The sequence below is a fragment of the Protopterus annectens genome, chromosome 16.part0, assembly GCF_019279795.1.
Source record: "Protopterus annectens isolate FY-2018-M chromosome 16.part0, PAN1.0, whole genome shotgun sequence".
NCBI lineage: Eukaryota > Metazoa > Chordata > Ceratodontiformes > Protopteridae > Protopterus > Protopterus annectens.
Window position 1 is genome coordinate 691,115,439 of NC_056750.1, and position 18,428 is coordinate 691,133,866.

An 18,428-nucleotide genomic window follows, 5' to 3' on the forward strand; every position below is an offset into this window, starting at 1 on the left:
ACAGGCCTTGGCCAGATCAAGGTAGGCTGTATGAACCACCTTACCTTCATCCGCAGCTCTAGTGACTAACTCAAAGAAGTCGATCATGTTGAGCAGGCATGACATGCCATTCACAAAACCAAACTGTGTGGGATACAGAGTTTGGAGATTCCCTATATCCTTGTTTATTAGGTCCATGATGATGTGTTCATAACTTTGCATATCAGATTCATCAAGCTAATGGGGCGATAGTTTCCAGGGTCTGTAGTTGCTCCTTCATTGGGCAGAGGGATAATTCTAGCAGTGCACCATTTGGTAGGGACAAAGAATGAGGCGAGGCTGTGATTGAACAGGGCACACAGGTGAGGTGCCAGTTCACTATGTAGTTCATGTAGAACACAGCCATGGATATTGTCAGGTCCCATAGAAGCTGTATTCTGAGCCTTGGACAGTGCTGTTTTAACCTGTGCAGCAGTAATACTGGACACCTGGCAATTGCGATTGGTCCTTTGGGGGGAGGGAGAGGGATAAAGTTGGCACTGAATCTGTCGGCCAGTCTATTGGCAATATCTGTTGGCTCGGTATAGGAGGTACCATTGTGAAGTAGCTCAGAGCAAATCTGGTATTGCCATGGAGATTCTTTACATAACTATAGAAGGCCTTGTGGTTGTCTTTACTGTCTTCTGCAATTCTGTTTTCATAGCTAGCTTTAGAGGATTTGATGAGGGATCTCAACTTTTTGTTGAGGTTGATAAGGGAGTTTTTCCAGTCTTGGGACTTCACCTTCTTCCACATCAGTTTCCTCCTTCTGTTGTAGAGTTTGTTTATGGCAAGGGGCCTCCAGATTGGCTTCCTTTTTTTGGAGGAGAGCATATTGGTTCTATTGGGTATGGCGAGATCCATGCATTTGTGTACGTGTTCGTACAGTGCATTGGTGTAGGATTCAGCAGTCATGCAACTATTCCTCATTTGCATGGGTGCCGTGAAGTTAGCCACCTCTGTTTTTAGGAGCCCAAAGTTAGCTTTGGAGAAGTTTTTATGGTGGTTACCTTTGCAGGGGGGTAGGGATGTGGCTTTCCAAGGTGATTAGATTGTGGTCGGATCCAACCAGGGAAAAGCTGACTATTGGTGTAGAGCAATGGTCGCCCATGTTAGTAATGGCAAGGTCAAGGATATTGCTACCTCTAGGTGGGGGTAAGAATGAGCTCAGGACACAAGAAATTATTACTCAGACTAGAATTGGCTTTGTATTAGAAAAGTACCTTGCAGGATGCGCAGTAGCATGTCCCACCCAAACCCCTCCCACCAACCAACAATTGGTGAAAGTAAAGTAATAGTAATACCAATGGTGCTGTGAATACGCATTGGTTTTATTTGTAGTTTATCCTTTTCCTCAAAGTAGTGTGATCTGAGAGTTGGTATATTTAATTTGTGTGGGTGTGAGGTGCACAAGACCCCACATGGGGGCTTGCCCCCTTGCAAAAATGAAGGAAAAATATACTTGAAGCTTTTTCCATACCACGACATGCCTCTTTCATCTCTCAATCACTGAGGCTATGCTCACTTTTACACAGACCGACCTGTGAGATACTTTTCTAATACAATACCCAAGAATTAAGTAGAGTAGTAAAGATATCCAATCATTAAAATGAATGAGTAGAGAGTGTGGGAGGAATTAGCTATGCCTATGTACACCATATATACAGTTTAAGTTCTGGATGTTTGTTTAAAGTGGGTGGGCATATCTGAACACCGATTCACATGTGTGACTAAGATGAAATAGTAGGGTGGTAGAATTAGGTAATTACAGCTACTGTGTAGGTTCAAATGATGTTTTTGAAGAGAAAGAGTTTTAGTTCCTTTCTGAATACTTTAATAATGAATACTTTAACGGAAGTTCCAGCTTGGTCGGAGTTCTCATTTAGTTTTTACTGAATACTTTAAAGGAGGAATATTCTTTGAGAAGTTGGAAGGGATTTCCAGACTTGTAGTCCTGTGCTGTAGAAGCTGTGGTATGAGATGGCAGCATTTTGTTTTCTTGGAGGGAGGTTATGTGGGGGATAGGCACTCTGTGGTAGTAGTCTGAGGCATGTGTAGATAAGCAATTAGCAAAGAAAGGGAAAATTGGAGGGTGAGAAGTTTGAAGACTAGAGAACCTAGCAAAAATGTTATCCTATAAGAAAAGTGCAACTAGTGAGCTTTGGCTAGAATTTGTGAGTGATATAGAATGAGTGTAACACATCTGCAGATGCTGACAGATGTTTATAAGCTGAACAGGTTTTCCTTGGAGGTTGATGCCACCAGATGTAGCCCATATTCAAGTTTTGTAAGAAGCACCCCTTTACCAATGGCTATTTGTCCTTCAAGGGAGAGAAAGATGGGCATTTATATTTAAAAAATATTAAATTACTTGAAAATGAACTAATACTTGAAAGTATCCCACTGCTGACTAAAGATAAATACACATATAGCAAGTAAAAAATTTTAAAGGATTTTTAACGATAAAGATCAAGTAAATAAAGCAGTATGCACAGATAGGAAAGATGCAGTTTTTTCAGGTAGTAATGCTAGCACAAACAGGAAATCTGATCAAGTATAGAAACATAACAAAATTAATTAAGAAAAGGAAAGAGCATTACTTGACTAAAGGAAAATATACATTTTGCTTAAGATTAAACTGAGTATAAAAAGAGATCAACAAACAGTAATCAACGTGCACTACAATAAAAAGGAATTTTTCAAAAATATTAGAATGAGCAAAGACACAGGATCTTTGGAGACTGTTTACAATTAGACTTTTAGAAAAGCTGTAGATGTTGTTTATCTGTTCACTAAACATTTTGTAAACTCTTACAGTTCACATGAGCTCTAATTTACAATCTATGAATTAGCTGTTATTGCTAAAATTTGCTTTGCAAATTAAATGCCCATTTACAAAAATTCTTAAAAGTTTTATAAGCCTTATGTATGTTATTAAAACAAGTGGTTTTAGCTATCAATTAAGTGATTTTAAATGTTTCAAATGCTTACAAACTTTTGCATTACTTACTATGTACAACTAGTACTGTGCCTTTAAGACTTTGATCACGTGACTTGCACTCAGTTTTGTCACTAGTTCTGATGAAGTCCTTTTTTCTGGGACTGAATCACATAACTCTTATTTTGCAGAGTAAATACTACTGTTTGAGAGGTTTTATATGCATACTTAATACAATTTGTTGGGTTATTGATTTGTTTTGTTAAACTTTTTACGTGTCTGCTTGGTTTTGTACTGTACTGTACTCTTCATCTCAAACAGGTGCTTATAGGTAATACAGCAAAATAACAGATGTAAACCCACTAGCAATTCTTGCTGCCTTTTCTCTGAGCACAGTAATACACCTGTCAGGATATACTTCACCAGATGAATGGTAGATATGATTCTCCTAAATGACTCAGCTGTCAATCAGTAACTAAACAAAGAAAGTCAAATTCCGTAAGTCACTACAAAGCTGCACAACAGGGCACTCAGGGTGTTCTCCCAACAGTAAATCATGCAAGTTTGAATCATTTAGCAACATACATACTCAAATTAGGACTTCAGCATCATTATCTTTGGATCTTGTCATTATTTAGCCGTACTACCTGACGCCTCCGTACAGCTAATGAACTGGCCCTAGGGTAAAAACATTTTACCTGCAGCTGCTCATAAACAGTCAAACACCTGGTGTGTGACAGAACCTACAGCTTTACTTCCAGCATTGTAGGCAAATATGCTACCTATTAAGCAGATAATAAACACAAACTTTTTTATAGTTTGTTGCACTTAAATTACACATTCCTAGCTAGTCACTTGTAAAACATCAGTGTGAAAATGAAATTCCACAGACTTGCCACTCCATACCTTCACATATGAAGTAACAACACTACAGTCATTTAAGACCATCATTGTTTAAGCATCATACTTTGCAGAGCTCTATGACATACCAGTGCCTAACAGCTACCTGTATTTCCATTACCACAAAAACTAAATAACAATAAATATAAAACACTCAATTCTCTTCTCACTAGTCTGAAAGTGCACAATGGAAAACTTGATTACGTTTGTGTGTGTGTAATAAAAGTCATCTTTAAGTAAACTAACTTGGACAACAGCAGCAGCTAACACAGAACATGTACTTAAATAGCTTGGAAGCTTTCTACAGCCTCAGTACACTCACATTTAATGTGTGTGTGTGTGTGGGGGGGCTGAACAGTGTAGTTCCCAGCTGTGAACAGAATGTTCCAGACTAGGTTTAACTACTGACCACCCAAGTTAACATACCAAGAAAATGATACACATTACTTTATTTTGTACTGTATAAATTGCAATGTCAGATGGCACAATTATGCAGCAGTTTCCATGCCTGCTTCATAACGAATGGTTTGTTAGATTTGGTCCTGCCTGGGTACATTATGCATAGCTTGTCTATCTGCATGCATTTTTGATGGGTGCTCTTACTTCCTCCCATATCCCAAAAGACATGTCACTAGATCAGCACTCCTCCAAATATGTGTGTGTGTGTGTGTGTGTGTGTGTGTGTGTGTGTGTGTGTGTGTGTGTGTGTGTGTGTGTGTGTGTGTGTGTGTGTGTATGTGTGTCTGTGTATACATCCTGTAATGGACAGCTTTAAAGTCTCTGCCTTACAATCGCTAAATGTTGGGTAGGGTCTATTTCACCCATGACCCGAAATTAGAAAAAGCAGTTATAAAAATGAATGAATACCATAATGTGGAGACATTTAAAATCACAGCTTTTGTCAATGGTGGGGGGACCTGAACTCGGTCAGTTAAAACAATTGTACACTGGATCACTGTTTGCATTGGACAAGATTCAAGCTGACTCCACTGGATTTGATGGGGCAGCCCAGAAGACAGAATTAAGCAATAAACTGCACACAAACTAATTTCTTTTGGAAGAGGGTGCAGATGAGAAAACTTGGCATACAACATACACCCCAGGTTCGATACTGGAAAAGCTGACTACAAAGAGTTTGCAGTATGTTGCTTTGCAGAGCATCACCAGACATATCTCTCAACTCCTTAATGCAAGAATAGTGGGAAAAGCCAAAAATAAAGGAGTAGACAAAGACCCATATCAGGAAGAGATTGTAAACGCTCTTCTGACAAGCTTAATAAGTTGAAAGAGTAACAGGTTTGCATGAACATGTCTTTTCTGAAGGCTATGAAGTCTGAAAATCAAATGTCTATCATTTAGCAAATTTGATCCTCAATTTGCCAGAGAACGACACATTCTATAAGGAATAGACCAAAAATATAAAGTAAAAATTTGAACATTTGAGAGGTATGCTACCAGATCAAAGCATAGATGAGAAAGTGACTGCCCATGCCTGGTTTTGGATCATTACACAATTGTGGTTTCAAGGCCTTAGGAAGGGGAGGTACTTGTGACATTTTTTCAATGTCAGAAACTGCTATGGCCAACATTAGAATGGCATTATTCCTGTCTGCAAGATGACTTTCACCTAGTCAAGTAATACAAGGATAAGAAAAGCATGGTAAACAAATGTCAGCAACTGACTAAAAGATTGGTGGCGGATTGGCAGAAAAATGAAAAAAGTTCAAAATATGTAGAGGTATCCTGTCTCCAGCCACATTGGACAGAATAAACAGTGGAACAAAGGGAAAAGAAAAACAAGATAGACTGATGACCTTAAAGGTCAAACAAGACAATATTTGCCTTCTCCCTTATTAAGCTTTTCCCAGGTGCACTGTGTTTGTGTGTGTGTGTGTGTGTGTGTGTGTGTGTGTGTGTGTGTGTGTGTGTGTGTGTGTGTGTGTGTGTGTGTGTGTGTGTGTTTAAAATGCGCACACACACACACACACACACACACACACACACACACACACACACACATCTCAAGATTTTGATTTTAGTAGTGAAGGAGTGAAATTGGTCAGGCCCTTGAAATTCAGCATGTTTCACAAGAAAAAAAGATGTAATGCTTAGTTTTATATCCAGCCATATTGAGAAGCGACTTGCATTTACAATGCACTGGTAAACACTGCCTGCGCACATGTCATGGCTTTCTACTGCTGACACTTCTTACTCAGGAAAGACACATCTTACCAGACTGACGTAAAAACTTCAGGAGATGTGAGCATGTAGTTGTTAAACAGTTTGCTCAATATCCAACATGGAAGAAAGGTGATCTAACAGCCTCTGACACAAGCTTTTCACACCTCAATTATCCTGGTAAACAGGACTTACTACCAACACAGGACAGGACAGGGATTCAGACAATAAGGCTGTAGGCATGCTGGGCAGCCAAAATGTTACCTTCCTGCGAACATATATTTTGTGAGATTAACATGAAGTGGTTTAACATACATTTAGCAAAAAATAATAAAAAAAGAAAACAGAACCAAGTAAAAAATAATCTGTAATATGGGTAGTTTAAACATCTTTCCATTGTGCACATGGAATAGATGTGCTTCTATGAGGTCTAGCAATTTCCAGTTGGTCATTTCAGTATAAAGTACAAAATGTGCAAAGCCTTACCATCTACACTGCAATGGCTGTGTTCACTCACAATGCCAGTGTCGTTCTCCTTATCTGCAGGCCACTTGTAAATAAACATGGAGGTATGAGATGATCCAGCATCAAATACAATTCCATACTGCAAGAAGAAAACACAGAAATGGTTACGGTAATGCCAGATCTACAGTGAAATACTTCCATCTACAAATATCTATAAAATATTTTAGTGTAAATATTTCAACCTAATAGTAACACCACCTTTAGAATACCTAAATACACAAATTGTGCAACTCTATAAACATTGTTTCTGCAGAGAGACAGACTCTGCAGCCCACACACCCCAGCCCCCCCCCCCCCCCGCACACCCTCATGAGTTCCCCTGGTCTACATATACGTTAATCCCTAGGTCTCAGAAACTAGTAAAAGGGAGGGAATAAAAATGTACCTAATTCTGCATTGTTCAAATTAAGCATCCTTAAAAACTCCATCACTTACTACCAACAATAAAAAGGAAAATCCAACTAGCCAAGGCGATCGGTACAAGCAGAATAATTAAATAAGTACAAACTTGTCAAGTGTGAACAAAATGAGACTTAGTAGTCTGCAGGGTTCCTAGAGGAGTCAGAGCTGCTTGCCAATGCCTGTCCCTTCCTACGGGAACTCCACACTGCCATTACCTCATTTACCTAGTGTGACCCAATGCCTGCCACATCCTACAGTAACACCGTACTGCTATCACCTCATTTACCTAGCATGATGTATTACTTGTACTCCTCCTTCAGGGCCTGCCTTCCATGGTAATGTTGGCAGGTTTCAGCAATCTGTGCCATATTCAACACAGATGCACATGACACATCTATCAGGTACATAACAGACAATACAGTTTTCTAATATCCTTATCCTTTTCCTGCAACCCCTCCCCTCAAAGAAAAACACTGCATACTTATGTACTGATGTAGCATAATCCATCTCTCTAGTAATGTTCACGGATGGCTGTTAGGTTATCCCTTCCCTAGTTGACTTGGGCTGCATTTCAGCCAGTTCTAGAAGACAATGGACATTCCATACATCCCAAGCCTCAATTGCAAGCCAGTCTAGCGAATACTCAGTTCCACAGTCATCACTTTTCAACTGACAACGGCCTAGATTCAATACTTAATGTCTTGTTATCAACCCTACAAGTAACAATAGTGCCAGCATAACCTGCATTAAATCTCTGAAAAAGTGAGGAGTTCTGCAGGAAAGGCATGCTGAACTGGTTAAATAATGAACTGGGAGTATCACATTCTAAATTACATCATAGCTTCATACAGGAATCTTTGCTCTCTTGGCTCAAACATAAATGCATTATTATCTGTCAGTATTACTTGCCCCCAACTACTTATTTAACATGCACTCCTAAATATTTCCTTTAAGTGATGTCTTAGTTGTTTTTCAGTAAGAAATGTTTTCTCTTACTTCAGTGCTGTACAGAATATCTGCGTGCAGCACTTCACTCAGGAGGTTATACAAGTATTATTCAGAATACAATTTGAAGCTGACTGAAGTCATGCAACAATTATTCAAAATTAACAAGGGCAGACTTATTAAACGCATACTTATCCAGTTTATGCAGACATCACTTTCTTCCTATTGTAGATTTAGGTCCATAGGCTGGTACTAGGCTAACTGCCTTTGCAGGCCATTTTAAGCCTAGCCACTTACTTTGTGTGAGAATCAAACCCTGCATCTTCTGTTTGTAAGGCAAACACCTTAACCATTATGCCATCCTCCTACCCCCATTTAATGCACTAACTCCCAACAGAAGAGGGTAGCTAGACAGCAGACAGAAGACAAAGTGGAATAAGGAAATGCCACACAAATGTACAACTGATTTTCAACTGAAACATGTTCTTTAACTCAGTAATGGATTATACAATGATTGCATTTTGCAAGGGAGGGTATTCCACAGAGCTGACACAAAACACTTAAAAACACTTCTCTATCCCTATTTCAAGTTCTGTAAGTTCATGTAAGAGGTCATTTGATGGGATGGTATCAGTGCAAAGGGTTTAGCAAACAGACAGCTAACTGCACACAGAGAGAGCCAGTCTTGCAACTACAGGGCCCAATTCGGTTCATTTTGTTGGGACCCCTTCAACTGATCCACCACCTGCTACCCCAATCATCCTTCCAATTACTAGCTTCCTGGACTTATGACCATTTCAGATTATGTATCAGGAATGTATTTTTAATATGCAGTAGTGACATATAACAATTCATTTACTGGCTTACATTTTATTAGAAGACGTTTTAAAATGGAAGTATACTACTGGACTAGCTACAGAGTCAAAAGTTCCTGTAGTTCTACTCTCTCAATATTTGCTTAACTTACAGAGACTCACTATACAAGGTTCCTGTTTGAATAATAACTGAGGTGTCTGTATGGTTCTTTATTAGTTGCATGCACTATGGTTTAACAAGAAACATGTTTCCAAACTCCTGTGGTAGTGTGTGGATCTCCTGAACTTGGATAGGAGACAGTTGTACACTACCTCCTTTCCCCTCCCCCCACCCAGACAACTATTTTTTGTTTTACGTTTTTCTCTTTTCTGTCTCCTTCCTTTCCCTTCTTCGTCTCATTGGTCTCAACCCTTAGCTGCCTTGATATCTGACAGCCAACAACTTTATGTACTGTAAATACTTTGTACATTATGTTCTCCATAGAAACACTATATAATGTTATGACAGTGTACAGGTAATATTGTTACAATTTTAAGGACCGAATTCTTGTATCACATTGGCTTACAATTATATTCATTTATGCTACATATTATCTGGACTTGTACTTCTGTTTGCTCTTACACTACCACTGTAGCACTGATACTGATTAAGATTGATTTTTCTTTAGTCGTATTGAAATCATACTCTGCCTGATGATGGTCTAGATGGATCAGACCTCTACCTTTGTTAACAAACTTTAAGTAAAAAAAATGTTACGTCCTCTACACACTCCAGCATCTTTGGGAGGAACTTCAGATAAAAAGCAGACCATGCTAATAAGATGCTGGCCCATTTTGAAATGATTTATCATGTAACACCTACTCTTTGCCGGGAAGAAACTTCCTCTTTAAGTAAAAAAGTGCAATATACTGTCTGCATTTAAAAAGGAGCTTGACAACTGGATGGGTATTTATAAATTCACCCCTGGTATGACTCAAAAAGAGAGACAAGGCTTAAGGGGAAAGTACTCACAAAGGGGAAATGGCTTTACAGCTGCCTTGTAACTCCTATGATTCTATTGAGCCTTTTAAATATGAAACCTGGTGAAATATTGTGACTCCTCACATTCCCCAGCACTTATCTCCCATGCCCAATGAGCTCAGATGCAAGAAAGTACTGGACAAATGAATTTATGGGACTGCACCTAATGTTTGGGAAGAATGGGGGTCCAAAAACGGCATAAAAATCTTCAAACCTTTGTAATAAATTCTCTTCTCACATTGCCCCTTACTTCCTTCAAAGGCTTCAAAGCATCTCTTGCAGTAGCTGCAAATGACTGAAGTTCCTTACCCAGATAATTCTCATATCTTCTTGTGGCCAAGGTGTTCCCACAAAACCATATAAAATGTTCAGCTTCCTCAGAATGCTCAATAATAGTAACAGTAGTCATTTCAGGCCTCTCCTCGAAAACATTAGTCCCTCAACACCCCACTTATTATTTTTGAAAGTTTATTTTTATTAATTTGTTAACTGCATGTATTAGTCTACTTAAGTAGTTATTTCCAGCTGTGTCCCACATCACAAATGTAACAGTGATTATACAACAACCCCTCCATTAATATTCCAAAACGTGCACGCGGATTGGTCAGCGTGCACGTTGCAAATCAAAGACTTAAACTAATGGAAAAAGGTCCGGTCACCCGGACTTTTTCCATTAGTATAAGCCTTTTTTTTTTTTTTACAGCAACAAAGAACGCAAAATCTTCGTTGCTTTTTAGAAACTGTCTCACTATGTTAAAGGAGTTTAACATAGCGAGACAGCTTTAAAAAAGTATCGACGATCTTCCTTTCTCCGTTGCTTTTTTTTAAGTCTTGCTATGTTAAATTCCTTTAACATAGCGAGACACTTTGCAAAAAGCAACAGATATCTTGCTTTCTCCGCTGCTTCCACCCACAGCTCTGATGTACTGTATAAGCATATGCATGCGCAGTACATCAGAACTGCTGCAGAATACCAGACAGCTGTGGGAGGGCAGCACGGAGGCATTATACAATGCCATTATTTAAGAAAAGTAAGTATTTTTTCTTAAATAATGTCATTGTATAATAGCAATAACCCACTTCTGGGTGTGGGTAATGCTGGATTTACCCACGGATGTCTTTGTTTGGCCACTCGGGCTTCGCCCTCATGACCAAACCACACCAACCGGGGGTAAATCCAGCATTATCCACACCCAGGCGTGGGTTATTGCTTAATTATTACATGCAGGGATAACTTAAAAGAAATTACTAAGGAAAATGATTTAGCAGTTTGGAGGACATCAGAATACCTTAGTGATGCCAACATAAATGTAGGAAAAACAAGCAAAAACCCACACCGTTTGTTGAACTCTCTATAAAGGCATTCTATAGTTATGTCAAGAATATAAATGGCAATGATCAGATCTGCTCTGAGCTACCACAGAATGATATTAAATATACTGATCCCAAGGATATTGCCAATATCCTGGCAGATTGAATCAGTGCCAACTTCACCCCCCTCTCACCCCCTAAAGGGCCCATCTCAATACCAAAAGATTGCCAAATTCCAGTAATCACAGCCACACAGGTAAAAAAACGCACTTTTCAAAGCTCAGAATACAGCATCTATGGGACCAGATGACATCCCAGGCTGTTTTCTACATGAACTACAAAATTAATTGGCACCTCATGTAAGTGTCATGTTTAATCATAGCCTCACCTCAAGCTTTGTGCCCATTGAGTGGCACACAGCTACAGTTATTCCACTCCACAAGGGGGGATCCACCTTGGATCATGGGAACTATCACCCCATCAGTCTGACGAGCCTGATCTGCAAAGCCATGGAATGCATTATCATGGAACTTTTAAACAAAGACATTGGCAGCCTTCAAACACTGGACCCCACACAGCTTGGTTTCGTAAAAGGCCGACCTTGTCTCTTCAACCTGATTGACTTCTTTGAATCATTCTCCAGAGCCATGGACGAGGGTAAGGCAGTCCACACAGCCTATCTGGACCTCGCCAAGGATGTCAACACCATCACCCACTCTGGTATCATTGATAAACTTACTAAGCTGGGCATTTAATCCCTACATCACTCGATGGGTTGCCAACTGGCTTACTGACAGAACCCACACTGTAAAAGTAGCAGACTCCAAATCCAGCTCCAGACAAGTGACAAGTGCAGTACCTCAGGTTTCAGTCCTGGGACCGCTCTTGTTTGGCATCTACTTCTCTGATGTACAGGCCAGCACTAAGGGACTCTGGCTAACAAAGTTTGCAGATGACTGCAAACTGGGAGCCATTACTGAATCCCCAAATGATGTGGATATTCTAGAAAAGGGCCTTACAGAAACAGATGCTTGGTGCCAGAGCCATGGGCTCAAGCTCAATGCCAAGAAATGTATAGTTATCCCCTCTGGGACATGAATTACCACATAAGTGGCAGTACACTAAACACCGAAAGTGCGATAAGGGACTTAGGGACACAGGTGGAAAGTTGGCTCACCTTCAATAACCACATAGCCACAACAGTCAGGAAATCCTTCTATGTGGCACACCTCATCACAAAGGGCTTTTCATCCAGAAAAAATGAGGTCATTGTCCCACTGTACTCATCCCTCATTAGACCCATTATAGAATACAACGCCTTATTTGGTACGTACCTCAGAAGACATTTGCAACAGCTGGAAAGGCCACAGAAATACCTCACTAAAAGTCACAGGCCTAAAGCAGATGCTCTATGCTGACCATCTAAAAAACTCCAGCTATACTCTGTCGCATATCGCCTACTCAGAGGCGATCTCTGCTTAACATACAAGGCTATGTCAAACCCAGTGCTGTTGGACATGCTGCACTTAATGAAATCACAATCCCTCAGAGCCACATACTCCAGGGATCTAAACCTGGTCATCACAATGAACAAAACATGCGGGAGGGATAGATTCCTGACCCAGAGACTCCCCATAGACTGGAACAGACTGCTCATGGATGTCAAGCTGAATGCCTCTTTGGCCTTCTTCCAAAGGAACCTTGACGATTGGATGGGAGATAGGAAATTCACCCAAGGGATCACGTCAGTCGCCCTGCCAGACAGAAGACCAGGGAAGTAAATATTCTGGGAAGAAATAGCCAGGGAATTGTTACGGCTAAGCTTGTATAGGCCATAGGGCCGATAGCCTAGTACCAACCTATAAACCTATAATGCAGTTTACCCAAAAACTCCTTCCCAATCCAGTCCAACTATTTTCCTGCTTTAACTCTTCATAATCCTACTTTGTATGAGGCTCTGAAACAATAATAGTCCTGCAGTACATTTATTGAGTCATACATTTTCTGTTCCTGTTTTTCTACTTTAAGCAAAATGAATAATTTTTTTCATCCACCTCTTTCTCCTAGAGCTCAGTGCACACACACACACACACACACACACACACACACACACACACACACACACACACACACACACACTTTTCACTTCTCCGGGATTATTTTGCATCCATCTGTGACTTGCAGCAAGCATTTTTCTGCTGTTTTGCACTCTGTCACAACTCTTAGCAATCCTCCCATTACAGTATCTTTTTATACTTACTAATGTTTTCATGCTGTCAGAGACTGACTTTTCCACAGTTATTCTTATAATATTCATTATTCACCAATCATAAATGTCATGAAAGAAAGAGAAGCAAAAGAAAACTTAATAACTTTCACTCAGTCTTCAAATGAACCCTGGTCTTACCTTCTTAAGAGAGTATGGAGCTGTACACAAAGCCAGACCAGTTTTGGGTTGAAATCCTTTTGAGCACTCAGCAACAGTGGCTGACTACTATGGAAGAGTGAGGAGTTAATACTCTGAGCCATACATGAGACAAGCAGTTGCTAATAGCAGACCAGCCACTAGTGCAATGCATGATGGGAAATGCTGCCCACTCCACTAATGAGACATATAACTACTATGGGAGCAAAACTACCACCAAGAAAATGTCTTGTAATTTGCTTCAGTGTCTCTCAAGCAACTCTCTGGGCCACATAAGGCATAATAGCCCTGTCATAGCCTAGTGTGAGCCCACCCCCCCCTCACAAGGGAGCAGGAAACTGGTCTAAGGCTAGTCCTGATGGCACATAATATTTTTAGGCATGAACAGCCAAGTAGATGTTTGCTTTATTATAAATATTTATCTAGCCAAATCAGTGAGCACATCAGCAGGAAGTCTTACAGTGTTGTTGTTTATGATGCTTAGCCTACTGAAACTGTATTTTATTCCATACAGTGTGGTATGTTAGTATGTAAAACTTACACATCCAGTGTGCACTCATGAGGCCAGTCCAGTGTGGTATGTTAGCTGACACATCAATTGTGCACTCATGAGGCCAGCCCAGTGTGGTATGTTAGTATATAAAGCTTCCACATCCAGGGTGCACTCATGAGGCCAGCCCAGTGTGGTATGTTAGTATATAAAGCTTACACATCCAATGCGCACTCATAAGGCCAGCCCAGTGTGGTATGTTAGCTGACATATCCAGTGTGCCCTCATGAGGCCAGCCCAGTGTGGTATGTCAGTATATAAAGCTTACACATCTAGTGTGCACTCATGAGGCCAGCTCAGTGTGTTATGTTAGTATATAAAGCTTCCACATCCAGTGTGCACTCATGAGGCCAGCCCAGTGTGGTATGTCAGTATGTAAAGCTTACACATCCAATGCGCACTCCTGAGGTCAGCCCATTGTGATATGTTAGCTTCCACATCCAGTGTGCACTCCTCAGGCCAGCCCAGTGTGGTATGTTAGTATATAAAGCTTCCACATCCAGTGTGCACTCATGAGGCCAGCCTAGTTTGGTATGTTAATGTATAAAGCTTACACATCCAGTGTGCCCTCATGAGGCCAGCCCAATGTGGTATGTTAGTATATAAAGCTTTCACATCCAGTGTGCACTCATGAGGCCAGCCCAGTATGCTGTGTTAGTATATAAAGCTTCCACATCCAGTGTGCACTCATGAGGCCAACCCATTGTGGTCTGTTAGTATATAAAGCTTACACATCCAATGCTCACTTATACCAATCTTGTTGCAACTGCATATCTTGTATGATGTTAAGAAATTGAGTGGTGTCTTGGATCCTTGCACGTACCCCCTTTTAACAGTGGTTGTAAATATCTTGTAAGAAACTCTGATAGGATTTCCATTAATGATGCATTGCCCAACTCTGTTGGCCTCCCTGGTGTATGTGTAAAGAAACTCTGATAGGATTTCCGTTCATGATGCAGTGCCCGACTCTGTTGGCCTCCCTGGTGGATGAGTATAATCTGTGAATCTTAGGCAGCATATAAAAGTATTGTTGAGCAGGATCTTGGATGATTAGATGGAAATCCACATCCCTAGTAATAATCCTGTCATCAACAGCTAATTCTAAAAACTTATCTTATCCACCTTCAATTTTAAAGTGGGATCCAACACCATCTTTTGATTAAAACGGTGATTCGAACGTTGTTTGTGGGCCTCTGAAATACATGGTCCAGTCCCAAACAACAAGAGCACCTCCCTTATCTGCTGCTTTGATAGCTACCTTTCTGTTCTTTTTTTCATTTCTTTAAGGCTTCTTGTTGTGGTCTAGATACATTGCTTTTAATAATCTTACCATGAGAATTAAAGCCGCGGTGGTGCAGCGGTAGCATTGTCGCCTCACAGCAAGAGGTTCTCCCATTCGCTTATCAACTGGAGTGCCTTCTGTGTGGCGTCTGCATGTCCCCCCTGCGGTCGAGTGGCGTTCGAAAGACATGCGTGAATGGGTGTGCCTTCGTTGAAGGTTGGGCATTGAGCTGGCACCTCGGCACTGTAAAAATCTACTGCCAATCTTTAGCAGACCGGAGTTCCGCTGTGGTGACCCCTAAAGAAGAAGAACAACACCAGTCTCATTTACACAGCCCTCTCATCACTGAATGATCCATTTGTTCCGAAATCAATTTGTAAGCCACGTAAGGATTACCACCTCCTAGATGAGTTACTGTCACAGGAGTTTGACATTTTGAGTGAAGTTATTGTTTTTTTGTTTTTATAATCAGTTACATGCTTCCCCCAACACACACCCACACACACTCTCTCGTGTTATCATTATCTCTATATATATATATATATATATATATATATATATATATATATATATATATATACACACACACACACACACACACACACACACACACATACAAACATATGTGTGTGTGTATGTGTTTGCATCATACATATACACGTGAACATGCCCCTGGATAATCATCTCTGCATGGGATATAGAGGCACTAAGAGAGTAGAAAAAAATTAGAGATGCTTGAACCATGCTTTATAGACTGAAAGAAAACATGGGGACTGCACTGCAGTAGCTAAGATTGTGTTTCATCCTTTTTGTTATGAAAGCTACAACAGGTAAGGTGTGCTACAAGCAAGCTATTGCAGGCAGGAACTTTTGCAGAATTAAATTTGGGGTCCTCTGTTGGCAAATAGGATATGCTTAATGTCACCAGAGCGGAGTAGATGATAAGGAACAAAATGCAGAGTCAAGTTTTTTTTTTCCAAAGATTTTACTATTAGTGGCTGATGAAGAATAAAAAAAACCATTGAGTGTTTTATATCAGGACATGCAAAACAGTTTGTAGGTGATGGATGACTGGTAACTGCCTTTATGTAAGAGGGTAAGTTAGTTGGTGAGATATGTGCAGGTTATTAAGGAAGTAAGAATAGTGTAATGCATTGTAAAGAAATTGTGAATGGAGTGCTCCTATCAATGGATGCACTGGATATGTGACGCTGGACTTGGTTTGTAAGCAATTACTAAGAGAAGGAAATGCTGTACTGAATCTACTAGACTGGACAGAACAAACTGAGTGATGTTTTTTGCAAGCAAAGGTGCATGTTTGGAACCATCATGGTGGATGAAGTAAGGAAAAATTGGTATATGGTAAATTAAGGAGTCTACAGAACAAACATGCTGGGAGTTAAGGAGAAATGTGCTGGAACTTAAGGAATGCAACAAATTGAGAGATGTGCAAAGACGAATAGAGTGTAAAGGGCAGAATTATTAAAAAAATAAAAATATTAGCCTGCTATATAGGTTAATATGCAAATAATTCAATGACAATTTTGTGAAGGAATGGCAGAAGGTTTAATGTGTTGTTAAGTGAAAGTGGTACAAGATGGAATTAAATGAGGGTAAGGAGCGTATCTATAAATATGAGATTGGCAAACCTCTCAACTCTCAGGATTTTTGTCCCCATATTTTTGGTCTTTTCCTCATAAAATATGTGGTTTTCTAGCAAATTGCTTAGATTTGAAGTCACTAAATAACACTAAATAATGACAAACATATGAATTTCAGACTCCATAACCTTTAGAAAATATACAATAATTCAAAACTTGTTACTCTAGCAACTTTCTAAGTGTACAGGAGCAATTTTTAAAATTGGTCCTTATTAGCAGGCCTTTTTACCCCATTATTTCTGGCTGTTCAGACTTCTTGTGCTGAGAGGTTGAGAGGTATAGAGACTGTTGAAGTATGGTGTCACAGAGTTTAAGAGTAAGAGCTATCAAGTCTTGGTGGGAATAAGTCACAATATCATGCAGGGGTACAGAGTGCTGAACATTTATGTAGTAATACAAAAAGTAAGGAGGATATAAAATCAGATGGGTGATAGTAGAGAGAGACAGAGAGAGAATGTGTGCATATGTACTCGTACATAGATAAGGAAGAAAAGTGACATGGAAGTAGATGCTGTTATGCAAATATGCAGTGTTAATTTAAGCTTTCTGCACACATTTTAGCAATGACTGAACAGCACAAGATGCGACTGAAGCCAACTATAGTGTTTATTTTTTTCCTTTCTGCTTCTAAGCCTACAAATAAAGTAAGGTCATCACATGCTACAAATTGACATTTTGCAAAGCTTGAAAAGGAAGGAGGGTAGTTCCAAGGGGAGAATGTTTAGTGGGATAAGTTAATGCTAGAATAGATGCATTACGGGGAGCTATGAATACTGATAGCCTGAGCACATGTGACATTTATTAAATTCCAATGCAGAGAGACAGAATCATACAAAGTAGGCCATGTGACCATTTACACCTTACCAGTACCCACACTTAGAACCTACCTCCTTTTCCAAGGAGTGATAGGCCAGTTATACATGCAGTCAATTTATGAATATCCATCTGGTTGTCCAATTCCTTTTTAAAGGAAGATGGTGTGTCACATACTTCAGAAGGGGTACTTAATGCATGAAGTACGAGAGCATGAGTGTACTCTATTGTTGGTTGCACTAATACTCAGTGATGAAACAAATGTCTCTTGTTTAGATGTTCAAAAATATGAGCAAATACATACATTTCAAATGGTGTGGTATATGCATACATAGCAAGTTATACGTAATATTCAGAGTAAAATAGGAAGACCTTACAGACAATCTGTGCTGAGAAAACTGAATTAGTTGTGTCCAAGAGTGACCCAAGAGTGCTATATGTGTTGACAGATAGACCCAGGATGAGAAGATTTGGTGATCACTGGAGCAGCAAGTGAGGACATTGAGGACATATAGCACCCTTAATGCAAAGGGGTAGTGAACAGAGGACAATAGTGCTCAAATGCTGTAGTGTCACATTATGTATGTTGAAAAATGTATGTTAAATGTAGGCAAGTATTAAGCAGGCTTTTCTAGGCACTAAAC

The 18,428-nt window shown here is 39.9% G+C and overlaps 1 protein-coding gene across 1 annotated transcript in view; it reads right to left on the reverse strand.

The window, feature by feature from the left end:
* Positions 1-18,428, reverse strand: part of ENTPD2 (ectonucleoside triphosphate diphosphohydrolase 2) — a 1,039,348-nt gene that overhangs the window by 682,058 nt on the left and 338,862 nt on the right. The window contains exon 2 of the mRNA XM_044058390.1: positions 6,521-6,638. Within this exon, the coding sequence (XP_043914325.1) occupies positions 6,521-6,638 (118 nt within the window). The remainder of the gene's footprint in view (positions 1-6,520; positions 6,639-18,428) is intronic.